Below are 17,992 nucleotides of genomic sequence, written 5' to 3' on the forward strand. Positions count from 1 at the left end.
GGGGGAGAGAGAAAGGAGATATGATGGGGGGAGAGAGAAAGGAGAGATGATGGGGGGAGAGAGAAAGGAGAGATGATGGGGGGAGAGAGAAAGGAGAGATGACGGAGAGAGAGAAAGGAGAGATGATAGGGGAGAGAGAAAGGAGAGATGATGGGGGGAGAGAGAGAAAGGAGAGATGATGGGGGAGAGAGAGAAAGGAGAGATGATGGGGGGGGAGAGAGAGAAAGGAGAGATGATGGTGGAGAGAGAAAGGAGAGATGATGGTGGAGAGAGAAAGGAGAGATGATGGGGGGAGAGAGAAAGGAGAGATGATGGGGGAGAGAGAGAAAGGAGAGATGATGGGGGAGAGAGAGAAAGGAGAGATGATGGGGGAGAGAGAGAAAGGAGAGATGATGGGGGGAGAGAGAGAAAGGAGAGATGATGGGGGAGAGAGAGAGGAAAGATGATGGGGGGAGAGAGAAAGGAGAGATGATGGGGGGAGAGAGAAAGGAGAGATGATGGGGGAGAGAGAGAAAGGAGAGATGATGCGGGAGAGAGAGAAAGGAGAGATGATGGGGGGAGAGAGAGAAAGGAGAGATGATGGGGGAGAGAGAGAAAGGAGAGATGGGGGAGAGAGAAAGGAGATATGATGGGGGGAGAGAGAAAGGAGAGATGGGGGAGAGAGAAAGGAGAGATGGGGAGAGAGAAAGGAGAGATGATGGGGGAGAGAGAGAAAGGAGAGATGATGGGGGAGAGAGAAAGGAGAAATGGGGGAGAGAGAAAGGAGAGATGATGGGGGGAGAGAGAGAGGAGAGATGGGGGAGAGAGAAAGGAGATATGATGGGGGGAGAGAGAGAGGAGAGATGGGGGAGAGAGAAAGGAGATATGATGGGGGAGAGAGAGAAAGGAGATATGATGGGGGGGAGAGTACTGCAGACCCCTGCTGTTCGCTGTGTAGAGGGAAATCAGTCCATGACACACACACGCCTCTCCTCTCACCGTGTGCTCTTGAGGTACTCCTCCTTGACCTCCTTCTTGCCCCTCTGTCGTGGTTTCAGGTTCTGGAGGATGAGGGAATGGGTCTGGGTGCACCACTGGGACAGTGTACTCAGGAACTTGGGACGAAGAGATTACAGTTACATTTGAGTCAGTCGGCAGACGCTCGAAGCAATTACTGTAACACATATCACAATTATTGCACCTAAACTACCAGCAGAATCGGCGCGAGCGCGCGTGTGTTCCACAGGAGATTGGTGGTAGCTTCATTTGGGGAGAACGGGCTTGTGGTAATGAACCGGAGCGGAATCAATGGAATGGTATCAAACATGTCAAAACGCCATGGCTCCCCGCTGTTTGACGTCATTCCATTCGCCGCCGTTCTCCCCTCAGAAGCCATCGGCGGCATTCCGTGTGTTTGGCCTGTTCTGCCGCGTGTACGACCCGGGTCCTCTACCTTGGAGGAGATGCGGGCGTTCTCCAGCAGCACCCGGGTCCACACGGCAGGGTGGCGGCCCACAAACCTCCAGTCCCTGCAGACCTCCGCGGCCCTCAACAGGGTCTTGGTGTCCAGGTAGGTGAAGATGCAGAACAGAGCCGCCCTCATCTTCAGTATCTCCGGGCTGATCACCTCGTTGTTGGACCGGGACAGGCTCTTGTCGTGGCGACACGGCTTGTTGTGGCGGTGGCCCCCCTCCGACCGCCCTGCAGGGTCGGAAAGAGAGAGAAAAAAAAGGATAGAGAGGTTCGGTGAAGAAAGAGAGCAGTGGAGAGGGATATTAGTCAGGTAGGTAGAGAGAGAGCGGTGAAGAGGGATATTAGTCAGGTAGGTAGAGAGGGAAGGGGAGAGGGATATTAGTCAGGTAGGTAGAGAGAGAGGGATATTAGTCAGGTAGGTAGAGAGGGAGGGGGAGAGGGATGTTAGTCAGGTAGGTAGAGAGAGCGGTGGAGAGGGATATTAGTCAGGTAGGTAGAGAGGGAGGGGAGAGGGATATTAGTCAGGTAGGTAGAGAGGGGGAGGTGGAGAGGGATATTAGTCAGGTAGGTAGAGAGAGGGAGGGGGAGAGGGATATTAGTCAGGTAGGTAGAGAGGGAGGGGAGAGGGATATTAGTCAGGTAGGAAGAGAGGGAGGGGAGAGGGATATTAGTCAGGTAGGTAGAGAGGGAGGGGGAGAGGGATATTAGTCAGATAGGTAGAGAGAGAGCGGTGGAGAGGGATATTAGTCAGGTAGGTAGAGAGAGGGAGGGAAAGGGATATTAGTCAGGTAGGTAGAGAGAGGAAGGGGGAGAGGGATATTAGTCAGGTAGGTAGATAGAGGGAGGGGGAGAGGGATATTAGTTAGGTAGGTAGAGAGAGGGAGGGGGAGAGAGAGAGGGATATTAGTCAGGATAGGTAGGTAGAGAGAGGGATATTAGGTAGGAGAAGGGAGGGATATTAGTCGGGTAGGGAGAGGGATATTAGTCAGGTAGGTAGAGAGAGGGAGGGGGAGAGGGATATTAGGTAGGTAGACAGAGGGATATTAGGGATATTAGTCAGGTAGGTAGAGAGAGGGAGGGGGAGAGGGATATTAGGTAGGTAGACAGAGGGAGGGGGAGAGGGATATTAGTCAGTTAGGTAGAGAGAGAGCGGTGGAGAGGGATATTAGTCAGGTAGGTAGAGGCAGAGCGGTGGAGAGGGATATTAGTCAGGTAGGTAGAGAGAGAGAGGTGGAGAGGGATATTAGTCAGGTAGGTAGAGGCAGAGCGGTGGAGAGGGATATTAGTCAGGTAGGTAGAGAGAGAGAGGTGGAGAGGGATATTAGTCAGGTAGGTAGAGAGAGAGCGGGGGAGAGGGATATTAGTCAGGTAGTTAGAGAAAGGGAGGGGGAGAGGGATATTAGTCAGGTAGGTAGAGAGGGAGGGGGAGAGGGATATTAGTCAGGTAGGTAGAGAGAGAGGGGGATTAGTCAGGGAGGTAGAGTAAGGGAGGGGGAGAGGGATATTAGTCAGGTAGGTAGAGAGAGAGGGGGAGAGTGATATTAGTCAGGTAGGTAGAGAGACGGAGGGGGAGAGGGATATTAGTCAGGTAGGTAGAGAGAGGGAGGGGAGAGGGATATTAGTCAGGTAGGTAGAGAGAGGGAGGGGGAGAGGGATATTAGTCAGGTAGGTAGAGAGAGGGAGGGGGAGAGGGATATTAGTCAGGTAGGTAGAGAGAGGGAGGGGAGAGGGATATTAGTCAGGTAGGTAGAGAGGGAGGGGGAGAGGGATATTAGTCAGGTAGGTAGAGAGACCGGTGGAGAGGGATATTAGTCAGGTAGGTAGAGAGAGACCGGTGGAGAGGGATATTAGTCAGGCAGGTAGAGAGAGAGGGGGAGAGGGATATTAGTTAGGTAGGTAGAGAGAGGGAGGGGGAGAGGGATATTAGTCAGGTAGGTAGAGAGAGAGGCAGGTAGGTAGAGAGAGGGAGGGGGAGAGGGATATTAGTCGAGAGGGATATTAGTCAGGTAGGTAGAGAGAGGGAGGGGGAGAGGGATATTAGTCAGGTAGGTAGAGAGAGCGGTGGAGAGGGATATTAGTCAGGTAGGTAGAGAGGGAGGGGGAGAGGGATATTAGTCAGGTAGGTAGAGAGAGGTAGGGGGAGGGATATTAGTCAGGTAGGTAGGGAGAGGTAGGGGGAGGGATATTAGTCAGGTAGGTAGAGAGGGAGGGGGAGAGGGATATTAGTCAGGTAGGTAGAGAGAGGGAGAGGGGGGGTGGTGAGAAGGAGGGGGGTAAAGAAAGAGAAGTGCAGAAGGGAAGGAGAAAAGAGGATGAGGAGAGAGGAAGATGAGGAGGCAGGGAGTTTAGTCAGAAAAATAAATGTGGCGTGGAAAGAGACGGAGGGGAGAGACGCCATCCTGAGTCGCAAATATATATATCACAGTGGCATTCTACAACATATCCACAATGTGGTGCCAGCGATCCACTTCACCCTCAAGCACAGATATGAGCGTTACCATTATGTGCTGTACTGTATTGGCCAATAAATACCATGTGACCAAAACCGACTCCAGCACATTTCCATTTCTCCCAGCAGGCATCAATCTATGTGATGTGTCATCGCTGTTGGCCTTGGAAAAGAAGAAGCGAAGGAGGCTTTGGAAGCGACAGGCCCTCGCGGCTAGAGGCACACCGCCTACGCTAGCTAGCAATCTACCAGTCCATGCTAGCAGTCATACCGTGGGATACGCTGATGTGTGCCATTTCAAACTCAACCCTGCCAAACGCTTTGAGAATCTTATATGGACGACAATGTCCGAGCATAAAATGTCATTTACAAGACAAGTAATATTATGTAAATGTCGGTGGTGCCAATTTGAATTCTCATACCAGACATTCTGGGTTGTGTAAAAAAATGAAAGCTTTATTGCCTATTCGGGTTTACAGTAGCTCCTTTGCCAAGTAGATATGTGGCCAAAAGGACCCACAGGGAATAGGGTAGGCCTATCTATCCTATCATTTGAAGAAAATGGAGGTCGCCAGCCGGGAATTGTGGGATCTTGGCTGGAGAAGGCAATTAAGGGAGAGATATGCTTGCTGTGTTTGAACCAGGAGTGGTGGAGGTAAAGGTGCTTTTCTCATCAACATTGCCAGTGTCTAAGTCCCAAAGGGCACGCTTTCCCTATATAGTGCACAACATTTGGAGAGAGCCCCGTGGCCCTATCAATATGAGAACGTTTAGCCATACTGGGAAAGGTGCAGTACATAAACTCAGCAAAAAAAGAAACGGCCCTTTTTCAGGACCCCGTCTTTCGAAGATAATTCGTAAAAGTCCAAATAACTTCACAGATCTTTATTGTAAAGTGTTTTAAACACTGTTTCCCATCCTTGTTCAATGAACCATAAACAATGAATGAACATGCACCTGTGGAACGGTCGTTAAGACACTAACAGCTTACTGACGGTAGGCAATTAAGGTCACAGTTATGAAAACTTAGGACACTAAAGAGGCCTTTCTACAGACTCTGAAAAACACCAAAAGAAAGATGCCCAGGGTCCCTGCTCATCTGCGTGAACATGCCTTAGGCATGCTGCAAGGAGGCATGAGGACTGCAGATGTGGCCAGGGCAATAAATTTCAATGTCCGTACTGTGAGACGCCTAAGACAGCGCTACAGGGAGACAGGACAGACGGCTGATCGTCCTCGCAGTGGCATGGCAGACCACTGTTCGGATCGTACATCCGAACAGCACAGGTACACGATGGCAACAACTGCCCGAGTGACATCAGGAACGCACAATCCCTCCATCAGTGCTCAGACTCTCTGCAATAGGCTGAGAGAGGCTGGACTGTGAGCTTGTAGGCCTGTTGTCAGGCAGGTCCTCACCAGACATATACCAGACGCATATAATGTTACACCGAGGCCTGTACTCTGGAGCGGGTTCGATTTGGAGGTGGAGGGTCCGTCATGGTCTGGGGCGGTGTGGCACAGCATCATCGGACTGAGCTTGTTGTCATTGCAGGTAATCTCAACGCTGTGCGTTACAGGGAAGACATCCTCCTCCCTCATGTGGTACCCTTCCTGCAGGCTCAACCTGACATGACCCTCCAGCATGACAATGCCACCAGCCATACTGCTCGTTCTGTGCGTGATTTCCTGCAAGACAGGAATGTCAGTGTTCTGCCATGGCCAGCGAAGAGCCCGGATCTCAATCCCATTGAGCACATCTGGGACCTGTTGGATCGGAGGGTGAGGGCTAAGGCCATTTCCCCCAGACATGTCTGGAAACTTACAGGTGCCTTGGTGGGAGAGTGGGGTAACATCTCACAGCAAGAACTGGCAAATCTGGTGCAGTCCATGAGGAAGGATATGCACTGCAGTACTTTATGCAGCTGGTGGCCACACCAGATACTGGCTTAATTTAGATTTTGACCCCCCATTTGTTCAGGGACACATTATTAAATTTGTTAGTCACATGTCTGTGGAACTTGTACAGTTTATGTCTCAGTTGTTGAATCTTGTTATGTTTAGTTTACTGAAAATAAACGCAGTTGACAGTGAGAGAACGTTTCTTTTTTTGCTGAGTTTCTAAACACAAGCACACACACACACTTACACACACACATTCCATGCAATCCCCTGGAGGTTGTTCATGCGTGATCTATCTGGGTAGTGTGTGTTAGTAGATCAGTCTGGTGAAAGTCATCCCTCTATGCCCCCCCCCCCCCCCCCGATACGGAATCAGTTTGTGGTGCGCTCTGGTCATGAGTCGTCCTTCACTGTTCTCTGGACAGCCTTACCCTGGAATACCTGGAACTAGAACAGCCATGACCCAGTTTCACACCAGCCACCGTCCTTCTATCCTTCTCTGACAGACCTGACTACTGTTAGCCTGGGCCGCAGGACTGTGTGTGTTCTGGCTGTGTGAGGGAGGGGATTCTGTGTGTGTTGGCTGCAGGTGCCATTGGCACGCAGGCTATCAGGGTCATAAGGTGTGCCAGACATTTAAAACGGTTCCTTTTAGAAATGACTTTCAGCAATGCACCAGTACACACAGTTTCATTATTCCTGCCGAATAACAATCAATCAATCAATGGACAAATAAACAAATGGTAAGCGACTTTTAACCTCCTACCTGACGTAGCCTAGCCCAGCATCCTACCGCACTGTACCTAAACAAGGTAAAGATTAGCAGCTTAGCTTAGCCTCCTGTCCAGTCGCACCTGTGCCTAGGCGGTATCCAGATGGTCTCGGCGCTCCAGACTGCTGCGTCTCGGCCATGGTGGCCCTCCTCTCCTGCTGCTCCCACATCTCCGCCTCCGACTCGGTAGTCCTGGAGCCCACGTCCGACACGTCGCCCTCCTCGCCCTCCTCCCCCTCCTCCGTGCTGTTCCGGTAGGGTCTCCGCTGCCAGTTCTGGATGGCCTGCTTGCGGAGCCCCCAGCTCCGGGACACCCCGGCCCTCTCGTAGCACTGTCCGCCCCCTTCCCCCAGCCGACACTGGACGTGGTAGTACTGGCCCTCGGGGCACTCCTCCACGGGGTGCATCTCCACGCTGTCGCCGCTGTCGTAGCCCCCGCCCGAGCCCTGGGAGAAGGACTTGACCCGGCCCGACGCTCTGGGGAGAGAGGAAGAGGAGAGAGGAAGAGGGGATGAGTTATACGCAAAAGGTACCACTTTAAAAAAAAAAAAAACTTTACTCAAAGCAACTTTTGTGGACAACTAACAGACAGAACCATTGAAACGTAGACAGTATCATGTTGTTTTCTATCCAGGTTCCATCAGACAGGTCATCTGCGTTACTGTAGCCTGCTCCCAGATCTGTTCGTCAGGTCAGTGATTGGCTGAAATGAGTCGAAGAGGCAGCAGAGCCACCGCTCGTTGTCACTTCCTGATACCACATGATTCTACAGCCCAACAGTGTGTTGCCATGGTTTCCACCGCTCAGTATCGACCAAGACTTACCGAGTCCTTCGTAAGATTAACAACTTCCAAAACTAAGAATATGAAACTTCTGCTAACTGCAATGAATGTTTACACATCGTTGTTTTTTTTTAACCTTGTAGTACCTGCACAGGTTTGGGCATGACACTTGTCTAGGGGTGTTTTGTGGGTGTCCCTTAAACTACGTTCGTGGAGGGAGACATATTTGAATAGTGATGTGGTGTGTCCCTTTAAGTTTGTAGAGACATATTTGACTAATGTCTTTGCAGTGACTAAGATTCTGGCCACAGGTGGAAACACGGTGCCCCTCAAGGACAGCTCTTTTTACCCAGAATGCATTTCATGAGCTTACTGCCTTCTGGCAGTCGCTACAGGTCCCAAAAATCTGAGATGCACAATTTAACATGTCCTTCCCTGTAGCATTGAGAATATAAACGGTATTTTGACACTTTCCCCACTGACTGACACAGACAACACACGCACTCCTCAACAAGGTGTCAAGTCCGCGATTGTCAATCTATGCACCTACAGAGCATTTTTTTAAATGACATATTTGACCCAAGGTAATAAAGTTTACTGAAAGTTTAGACTACAACATACTGTAGTGCTTTAAAGTCAGCCGGAAAAACAGGAGGAATTAATTCCCTTCCCAGTAATATGAACCATGACAAAAGTAGAGGGAAAACAAATTAAACTTTGATGCTCGTGGCCATTTTCATGGATATTCATCTTTATACCCAGCTCCTGTGCTATGGCTTATTTGGAAACCCCAGGCATTTGTACAGCAGAAACCTTAAACTATACAGGAAACTAAGAATCATTAAGTTCCAAACTCCCTCTGGAAGCAACGTCAGCCCAAGAACTGTTCGTCGGGCGCTTCGTGTAATGGGTTTCCATGGCCGAGCAGCAGCCACACACAAGCCTAAGATCAGCAATGATAAGCGTCGGCTGGAGTGGTGTAAAGCTCGCCACCATTGGACTCTTGAGAAGTGGAAACGTGTTTTCTGGAGTGATGAATCACGCTTCACTATCTGGCAGTCCAACGGACAAATTTGGTATGAATTGGAACGCTGACTGCCAGCCAGGCCTTATCGCCCAACATCAGTGCCCGACCTCTAATGCTTTTGTGGCTGAATGGAAGCAAGTCCCCGCAGCAACGTTCCAACATCTAGCGGGAAAGCCTTCCCAGAAGAGTGGAGGCTGTTACAGCAGCAAAGGGGGGGACCAACTCCATATTAATGCCCAAGATTTAGGAATGAGGTGTTCGACGAGCAGGTGTCCACATACTTTTGGCCATGTGGTGCATGTATGGGGAGGGGACTTTTTAATAGGTTGGTATATCATTACATATTCATTGAGGTGCTAGACACTGTAGCTAGATACTGTAGCTGTGTGTGTTACATTCCCTTCCCTCAGCACAATATAACCCATTGCTTTAATACTTGTATGCCTACATGTAAAGCACTTTTTTTTTTAGATTTTGTGTTAAATGAAAATCACATTATTAGCATTCTCTACTACTATCCCTTTTTCAGAAATCATTTCTGATCGTTTTTAGTCAACTGAGAGACATTCTGAGTTCATAAGCCAGCATATCAAACCAAGCTGTAAACACATTCCCTCTTCATCATGCACGGACAAAGACCAACTTCCTGGTGCCGACAAGGCACTTTAAAACTATGCAACAAAACAACTAAATGTAGAATAACATCAGTGGAGAGTGAAGATACGACCTCAGCATAAAAGTGTTTTGAAGCTCTGATGAAATACAAAGTAGACCAATTTAGTTCATGAGGAGTGAGGGAGGGATTGATTTTTTTTTGGGGGGGGGGCGAAAATTGACGACAGTGACTGCTTCTGGAAACAGCAGTTTTTCCCCTGAGGCAGCCATTGCGCACGCACACACACACACAGACAGACAGACAGAGAACAAAGACAGCTGTTAAATTACTATACCGATAACTTCCCTCCACATAATAAGCAAATAACGAGGAATTTTAAAACCTAGCCTCGCAGAAAAGCACCACAAACAAAACAAAACAGACGAGAACAGAACAGATCATCTGGCATAACCAGTGGATGAACTGCACACCAAGGGGCAGACTTCCATTCAGTCCCTCCACACCTAATCGAGATTCACTTTGTGTGATATTAGTGCGTACCTCTATTCTTCTTTTTAAGGCTTTTCACCTTTCCGTTCTTACTTTTGTCCCAAATGTCCGCATTAAAACTCCACAAAACAATCAGTGAACCTTCCTCCACCTTTCAGCACGGACGTGCACACGCGTTAGATGAGTGACATCAAACACAACCGCCCTGCGGTTCGGCGGGCTAATTAGCGAGCGTAGCTAACGCATCCTGAATTCAGAGTGAATGGAAAACAGTCTAGGCGCTTATATCAAGCTGCTACACGACTCCTGCAGCGTAATAATTAGAAGTTGGCGTGAAGAGAGATTTGATGGCGAACCTGGTAAATCCGAACCAGACCTGGAATGAAATATAACTGTTTTTCTTTGAAATACATTATCTGCGCTCGATTGATTGCACGTGTTCACCTCGTCCACGCATACATAGAACCTAATGACGCCGCCAAAGAAGCAGAGGAGAGGCCACCTGGCAGTGTGGCTTTGTATGCATCCCAAATGGCACCCTATTCCCTGTATATAGTGCCCTACTTTTGACCAGGGCAGATAGGGCTCTAGTCAAAAGTAGCACACTGTATAGGGAATAGGGTGGTACACAACCCATATTGGAGTGGTGGCTTCAGCAATAAAAGCCACAGGTTGGATCAATACTGTGGAATCAAATCAGCAGAGCTGGCTCACTGGGTACAGATCATTATTCAAGTGTATAACAGGGAAGTACAGTTTCCTGCCCAGTAATGCACAGTGGGGCTCAGGATGGATAACAGAGCAGCCATTTCGGTACAAAATGGAGTCGAGGATTTCAGTGCGAATGATCCAGACCACGTCAACAAAGCAACAGAATAAGATATTTTTAAACCCAAATATGCAAATATCTATTTCTCATCAAACAAGCACCTAAATAGAATATTCCGTCACTGTATTTGGAACAAATAAAATCACATTCATCTACGGGAGACCGAGGGCATTAATGGAAGGTTCTAATCTAGGAAGTGAAAGGATCACTTGGTGACCAACGATTGGCTCGCCAAAAACGAACGCCGAAGAGAGATGATGTCATCGCGTGACAGAAGGACGGTAAATCAAGATCATGTGTTACGCACTCACAGAAACACGCACGGGCACTCACAGAAACACGCACGAGCACTCACAGAAACACGCACGGGCACGCACAGAAACACGCACGGGCACTCACAGAAACACGCACGGGCACTCACAGAAACACGCACGGGCACTCACAGAAACACGCACGGGCACTCACAGAAACACGCACGGGCACTCACAGAAACACGCACGGGCACTCACAGAAACACGCACGGGCACTCACAGAAACACGCACTGATACTCACAGAAACACACACACGGGCACTCACAGAAACACGCACGGCCACTCACAGAAACACGCATGGCCACTCACAGAAACACGCATGGGCACTCACAGAAACACGCACGGCCACTCACAGAAACACGCACGGCCACTCACAGAAACACGCATGGGCACGTACAAACACAAAGAGTTGCATAACGATGCAAAAAAAGGACTACATTTTAGTCTGAACAACAACAACAAAAAACAGGTTCTGCGTGGATGTGATTCCATGGTGATACGGAGCTTGATCATCATACTGGAGCGCCAGGGCTGCATACCAAAAAGGCACCCTATTCCCTTTATTTAGTTGAAGGAGTGCGCTAAATAGGGAATAGGATGCCATTTGGGACGCAGACCAGTGTGGGTGGGTTTGGATCAGCAGTGAAGCAAAGAGCACGAGATGGGCCTCTCGAAATGCATGAGATTAGGGGTCAGATTTTTGGACCTTTCAGCGAGCCACTCAAATCCAAATGCACACGAAGATGCGTCATTGCGCAAAAGCTAAGCAGATCAGTCGGTGACGATCTGAAAGCCACATGGGATGAATCATATCCTTGGTTAGGGTGACTTTAGTTTGGAAGAATTAATTCATTAATTGAAGAATGAAATAAAGCCAAAACCACCTGTAACTTACCATTTCCTTCCAATCTAAATGTTTGCTTGTTTATTTACAACATAATCACATCGTTCTCTAATCTGAGTAGGGGGGAGGGGGGGGTAAACCAAATATGACAAAGTTGTCCATGAACACAACGAAACAAAAAAGTGCACATCAACAGAGAGCTTTTTACAAATTCGTGGGTTCTCCCTCTTTTTTTCACTCTTTCTGTACCACTCTCTCTGCCGTGTGCCCACAGAGGCAGCCAGGCCTGAGGAAGCAGGACTGACACTTTAAGTCCTTACCGTCTGACTGCCGTTGTTTACAAGCATGTGTCAAAGAGCAGTGGCGATGCCCATCGGCTGGTTGTGTGTTTGTGTGTGTGTGCCAGGTTCGCTTGCGTGCGTTGGGTGCGAGTGGGAACACATAGCGGCGGAAGGGAGAGCTGGGACAGAACATCCCCCTACCGTTTATGCATGGCTGACAGACTCGGCCTCACTTCAGCGCCTGGCAGGAAAACGGGAAGTTGTGTTGTGTTTTGTGAGGATGCCGGGGGCCAGGGCACATTACTGGACAAATACGACCTGGCTGGTGCCCTCTGATACCTTCCATGCTGGGGGGGGGGGGGGGGGGGGCAGTCCAGTTCGGTCCGAGTCAGTGTTGCCACAGTCTGATGCGTACTGGCTCAGGCCACGGTCTGGTGCTCAGAATCCATCTGCTGGACCACTGGCCCCCAAGCATAGGGCCCCACATGAAGTCACTGTACCTAAGTGCACCAGGGGGTTGCATTGCATTGCATCTTACCTTTAACAGATGCTCTTATCCAAAGCCACTTACAGTGCAGAGAGTGAAGATGGGATATAGATGTCACCCATAGGCACAGACCTAGAATCAGCTCATCCCCCTCTATTCCAACCTCAAACATGGGGAGAGGACACGACTCTGGGCTCCCGGGTGGCGCAGCGGTCTAAGGCACTGCATCTCAGTGCTAGAGGCATCACTACGGGAGGGCAGTGCAGTGTGGGATAGCGTGTGGAGGACTGGCTTACCCGTTGCTGGGAGAGGATCGTCGGTCAGAGACCTGGTACATGCCCCTGGACGTCCCCGAGACGCTGGAGTTCCTCTGAGAAATGGGGAGAGAGAGCGACAGGTGTGTCAACACATTAAACCGTTTCCTTGAATTCTGATACTTCTGGGGGGGAAAAAAGGAAAAAACAGGACTCGACACATTGTAGTGAAAAATACTCCTCTATTCGTGTTCTGACTGTAACACAGAAAGGCTGCTGCGTGGAGAACGGCTCATAATGTCAGCGGATCAGCGCAAATGGAACGGCGGCAAACATCTGGAATGCTCCAGTCTATTAGCACGAGCCAGTCCTCCCCTATTAAGGTGCCACCAACCTCGTGTGTTCTGGAACTCACAGTGACTGTTGAATAGACTTCAATATTCTGTTTTTGTGCCCTGCAACTATTTACTGCTGTGCTATGTTCAGAGGGTAGTTTGTCAAGGGTCAACAACACCTCCCACTGTTCGTGTTTCTCTTCAATCTACTCTACGTTTCAAATAAATACATATTTACACACACACACCAAAACAGCCACTATAAAACTGAAGCACATAAAAATGCTAGTGTATAGGTGTGATACCTTCTTAAATTACGGATAATAACTAGGACAACTACTCTCATTCAAAGCCCAAGAGGTGATCGGTTTAAAAAACAGCTTCACATTCAACGGGAGGCAGCAATTGGCTAAAACACTCACATTTCACAAATGAAAAAAATAACAGACTGTGGTGTAGTTAATCAAAGAATAAATATGAACTCTGATATAAGTACATCTGCCAATATTTATAGACACTGCTCAAAAAAAAAAAGGGAACACTTAAACAACACAATATAACTCCAAGTCAATCACACTTCTGTGAAATCAAACTGTCCACTTAGGAAGCAACACTGACTGACAATAAATTTCACATGCTGTTGTGCTAATGGAATAGACAACAGGTGGAAATTATAGGCAATTAGCAAGACACCCCCAATAAAGGAGTGGTTCTGCAGGTGGGGACCACAGACCACTTCTCAGTTCCTATGCTTCCTGGCTGATGTTTTGGTCACTTTTGAATGCTGGCGGTGCTTTCACTCTAGTGGTAGCATGAGACGGAGTCTACAACCCACACAAGTGGCTCAGGTAGTGCAGCTCATCCAGGATGGCACATCAATGCGAGCTGTGGCAAGAAGGTTTGCTGTGTCTGTCAGCGTAGTGTCCAGAGCATGGAGGCGCTACCAGGAGACAGGCCAGTACATCAGGAGACGTGGAGGAGGCCGTAGGAGGGCAACAACCCAGCAGCAGGACCGCTACCTCTGCCTTTGTGCAAGGAGGAGCAGGAAGAGCACTGCCAGAGCCCTGCAAAATGACCTCCAGCAGGCCACAAATGTGCATGTGTCTGCTCAAATGGTCAGAAACAGACTCCATGAGGGTGGTATGAGGGCCCGACGTCCACAGGTGGGGGTTGTGCTTACAGCCCAACACCGTGCAGGACGTTTTTCATTTGCCAGAGAACACCAAGATTGGCAAATTCGCCACTGGCGCCCTGTGCTCTTCACAGATGAATGCAGGTTCACCCTGAGCACATGTGACAGACGTGACAGTCTGGAGACGCCGTGGAGAACGTTCTGCTGCCTGCAACATCCTCCAGCATGACCGGTTTGGCGGTAGGTCAGTCATGGTGTGGGTTGGCATTTCTTTGGGGGGCCGCACAGCCCTCCATGTGCTCGCCAGAGGTAGCCTGACTGCCATTAGGTACCGAGATGAGATCCTCAGGCCCCTTGTGAGACCATGTGCTGGTACGGTTGGCCCTGGGTTCCTCCTAATGCTAAACAATGCTAGACCTCATGTGGCTGGAGTGTGTCAGCAGTTCCTGCAAAAGGAAGGCATTGATGCTATGGACTGGCCCGCCCGTTCCCCAGACCTGAATCCAATTGAGCACATCTGGGACATAATGTCTCGCTCCATCCACCAACGCCACGTTGCACTACAGACTGTCCAGGAGTTGGCGGATGCTTTAGTCCAGGTCTGGGAGGAGATCCCTCAGGAGACCATCCGCCACCTCACCAGGAGCATGCCCAGAAGTTGTAGGGAGGTCATACAGGCACGTGGAGGCCACACACACTACTGAGCCTCATTTTTACTTGTTTTAAGGACATTACATCAAAGTTGGATCAGCCTGTAGTGTGGTTTTCCACTTGAATTTTGAGTGTGACTCCAAATCCAGACCTCCCTGGGTTGATACATTTGATTTCCATTGATAATTTTTGTGTGATTTTGTTGTCAGCACATTCAGCTATGTAAAGAAAAATGTATTTAATAAGAATATTTCATTCATTCAGATCTAGGATGTGTTATTTTAGTGTGTTAGGGAAGATTCAGAATTTGTTGGTAACATAGGTAAGATGTTTTATATTCATCAAATGGGTGTAAGTTACTTCTCATCAGAATGGTATTTTTGTATAATACTGTGGCGAGGTTGCAGTTATCTGTTCTATGTCAAAACTAAGTTGCATGGGCCGCAGAGAGGGGAGAGGTCAAAGTGTCATCATGTGTAAACATATCTTTTACTCCCTACCTTTTTCTAGTGGGGAAAGGAGTGTGGCAGTGTCTGGAATCATTCTCATGCTCCCTTTTATCTTAACCTATAGCCTCACTCTCCTCTCCGTGAGTTTGTATTTAGAGTGGGTTGTATCTAAATGACAATTTGATATATGCCTGTTGATATGGAGGATTGGTTTATGGTTCTGGGGTTTGGGAAAGGAGACAAAGCTGAACGATGAATTATGTCTATGCTGTCTGACTATGTGTGATCTTTGCTATAAAGGATCCCATTTTGCCATTGTGTGGGGACTCTCAACTTTTCATTAGAGATACTGAACTGTTGAAAGTCAAAAGGCTATTGCAATGTGGAAGGTGCTCTCAGAGAACTCATGGTTAGACACTGAATTACCTGAGAGTCACCGGATTGTGATAGAGCTGATATAATTAAAGATGGACTTTGATAACTAACTCTGACTTGTGTGTGTGGTTTGCTCCCATGATTTGGTAAATAGAGGAAATTTCCACGACAATTTCCCTTTATTTTTTTGAGCAATATATATATATATATATATATACACACACACACACACACACACACACGTATGTATGTATGCATATAGAGAGAGATATATACAGTTGAAGTCTGAAGTTTACAAACACCTTAGCCAAATACATTTAAACTCAGTTTAATTAGACATTTAATCCTAGTAAAAATTCCCTGTTTTAGGTCAGTTAGGATCACCACTTTATTTTAAGAATGTGAAATGTCAGAATAATAGTAGAGAGAATCATTTATTTAAGCTTTTATTTCTTTCATCACATTCCCAGTGGGTCAGAAGTTTACATACACTCAAATAGCATTTGGTAGCATTGCCTTTAAATTGTTTAACTTGAGTCAAATGTTTCAGGTAGCCTTCCACAAGCTTCCCACAGTAAATTGTGTAAATTTTGGCCCATTCTTCCTGACAGAGCTGATGTAACTGAGTCAGGTTTGTAGGCCTCCTGGCTCGCACACACTTTTTCAGTTCTGCCCACACATTTTCTATAGGATTGAGGTCAAAGCTTTGTGATGACCACTCCAATACCTTGACTTTGTTGCCCTTAAGCCATTTTGCCACAACTTTGGAAGTATGCTTGGGGTCATTGTCCATTTGGAAGACCCATTTGCGACCAAGCTTTAACTTCCTGACTGATGTCTTCAATATATCCACATAATTTTCCATGCTCATGATGCCATCTATTTTGTGAAGTGCACCAGTCCCTCCTGCAGCAAAGCACCCCCACAACATGATGCTGCAACCCCTGTGCTTCACAGTTGGGATGGTGTTCTTCGGCTTACAAGCATCCCCCTTTTTCCTCCAAACATAACAATGGTCATTATGGCCAATCAGTTCTATTTTTGTTTCATCAGACCAGAGGACATTTCACCAAAATGTACAATCTTTGTCCACATGTGCAGTTGCAAACCGTAATCTGTCTTTCTCATGGCAGTTTTGGAGGAGTGGCTTCTTCCATGCTTAGCGGCCTTTCGGGTTATGTCAATATAGGAATCGTTTTACTGTGGATATACTTACTTTTGTACCGGTTTCTTCCAGCATCTTCACAAGGTCCTTTGCTGTTTTTCTGGGATTGATTTGTACTTTCATCTCTAGGAGACAGAACGGGTCTCCTTCCTGATCGGTATGACAGCAGGTTGGTCCCATGGTGTATATACTTGCATACTATTGTTTGTACAGATGAACGTGGTACCTTCAGGTATTTGGAAATTGCTCCCAAGTATGAACCAGACTTGTGGAGGTCTACAATTTTGGCTGATTTCTTTTGATTTTCCCATGATGTCAAGCAAAGAGGCTCTGAGTTTGAAGGTAGGCCTTGAAATACATCCACAGGTTCACCACCAATTGATGTCAATTAGCCTATCAGAAGCTTCTAAAGCCAAGTCATACATTTTCTGGAATTTTCCAAGCTGTTTAAAGGCACAGTCAACTTAGTGTATGTAAACCTCTGACCCACTGGAATTGTGATAGATTATTTAACTTACAAATCATTGTGTCTGTAAACAATTGTAGGAAAAAATTACTTGTGTCATGCACAAAGAAGATGTCCTAACCGTCTTGCCAAAACTATAGTTTGTTAACAAGAATTTTGTGGAGTGGTTGAAAAACGAGTTTTAATGACTCCAACCTAAGTGTATGTAAACTTCCGACTTCAACTGTGTGTGTGTGTGTATATAGTGTATATAGAGTATATATATATATATATATATATATATATATATATACACACAGTATACATATATATATATACAGTATACTGAATTGGTCCCCTCACACAGATATATATATATATATACAGCATATATATACAGTATATATATATATAGATATATATATACACATATATACAGTGCTCCCGCACATTGGCTAACCGGGCTATCTGCATTGTGTCCCACCCAACAACCCCTCTTTTACGCTACTGCTACTCTCTCTTCATCATATATGCATAGTCACTTTAAGCATATCTACATGTACATACTACCTCAAATCAGCCTGACTAACCGGTGTCTGTATGTAGCCTCGCAACTTTTATAGCCTAGCTACTGTATATAGCCTGTCTTTTTACTGTTTTATTTCTTTACCTACCTATTGTTCACCTAATACCTTTTTTTGCACTATTGGTTAGAGCCTGTAAGTAAGCATTTCACTGTAAGGTCTACCTACACCTGTTGTATTCCGCGCACGTGACAAATAAACTTTGATTTGAGAGATGGACAGATGATAGATGGACGGACGATGGCCAGATGAACACACACACCACACACACACACACGTTACTTTTAATACAGCAATCACATAACAATAACACATTACCAAACATAAACTCTTTAATCCCAACCCCCCCTCCCCACCATC

General features: G+C 47.4%; 1 protein-coding gene across 1 annotated transcript in view; it reads right to left on the reverse strand.

Annotated features, from left to right (window-relative positions):
* LOC139418799 (F-box only protein 41-like) overlaps window positions 1-17,992 on the reverse strand; it is a 96,603-nt gene that overhangs the window by 14,251 nt on the left and 64,360 nt on the right. Inside the window, exons 5-8 of the mRNA XM_071168510.1 lie at window positions 12,539-12,612; window positions 6,658-7,052; window positions 1,433-1,680; window positions 979-1,094 (exon numbers count right to left, since the gene is read on the reverse strand). Coding sequence (XP_071024611.1) covers window positions 979-1,094; window positions 1,433-1,680; window positions 6,658-7,052; window positions 12,539-12,612 — 833 coding nt within the window. The remainder of the gene's footprint in view (window positions 1-978; window positions 1,095-1,432; window positions 1,681-6,657; window positions 7,053-12,538; window positions 12,613-17,992) is intronic.

Source organism: Oncorhynchus clarkii, chromosome 10 (genome assembly GCF_045791955.1).
Source record: "Oncorhynchus clarkii lewisi isolate Uvic-CL-2024 chromosome 10, UVic_Ocla_1.0, whole genome shotgun sequence".
Lineage (NCBI taxonomy): Eukaryota > Metazoa > Chordata > Actinopteri > Salmoniformes > Salmonidae > Oncorhynchus > Oncorhynchus clarkii.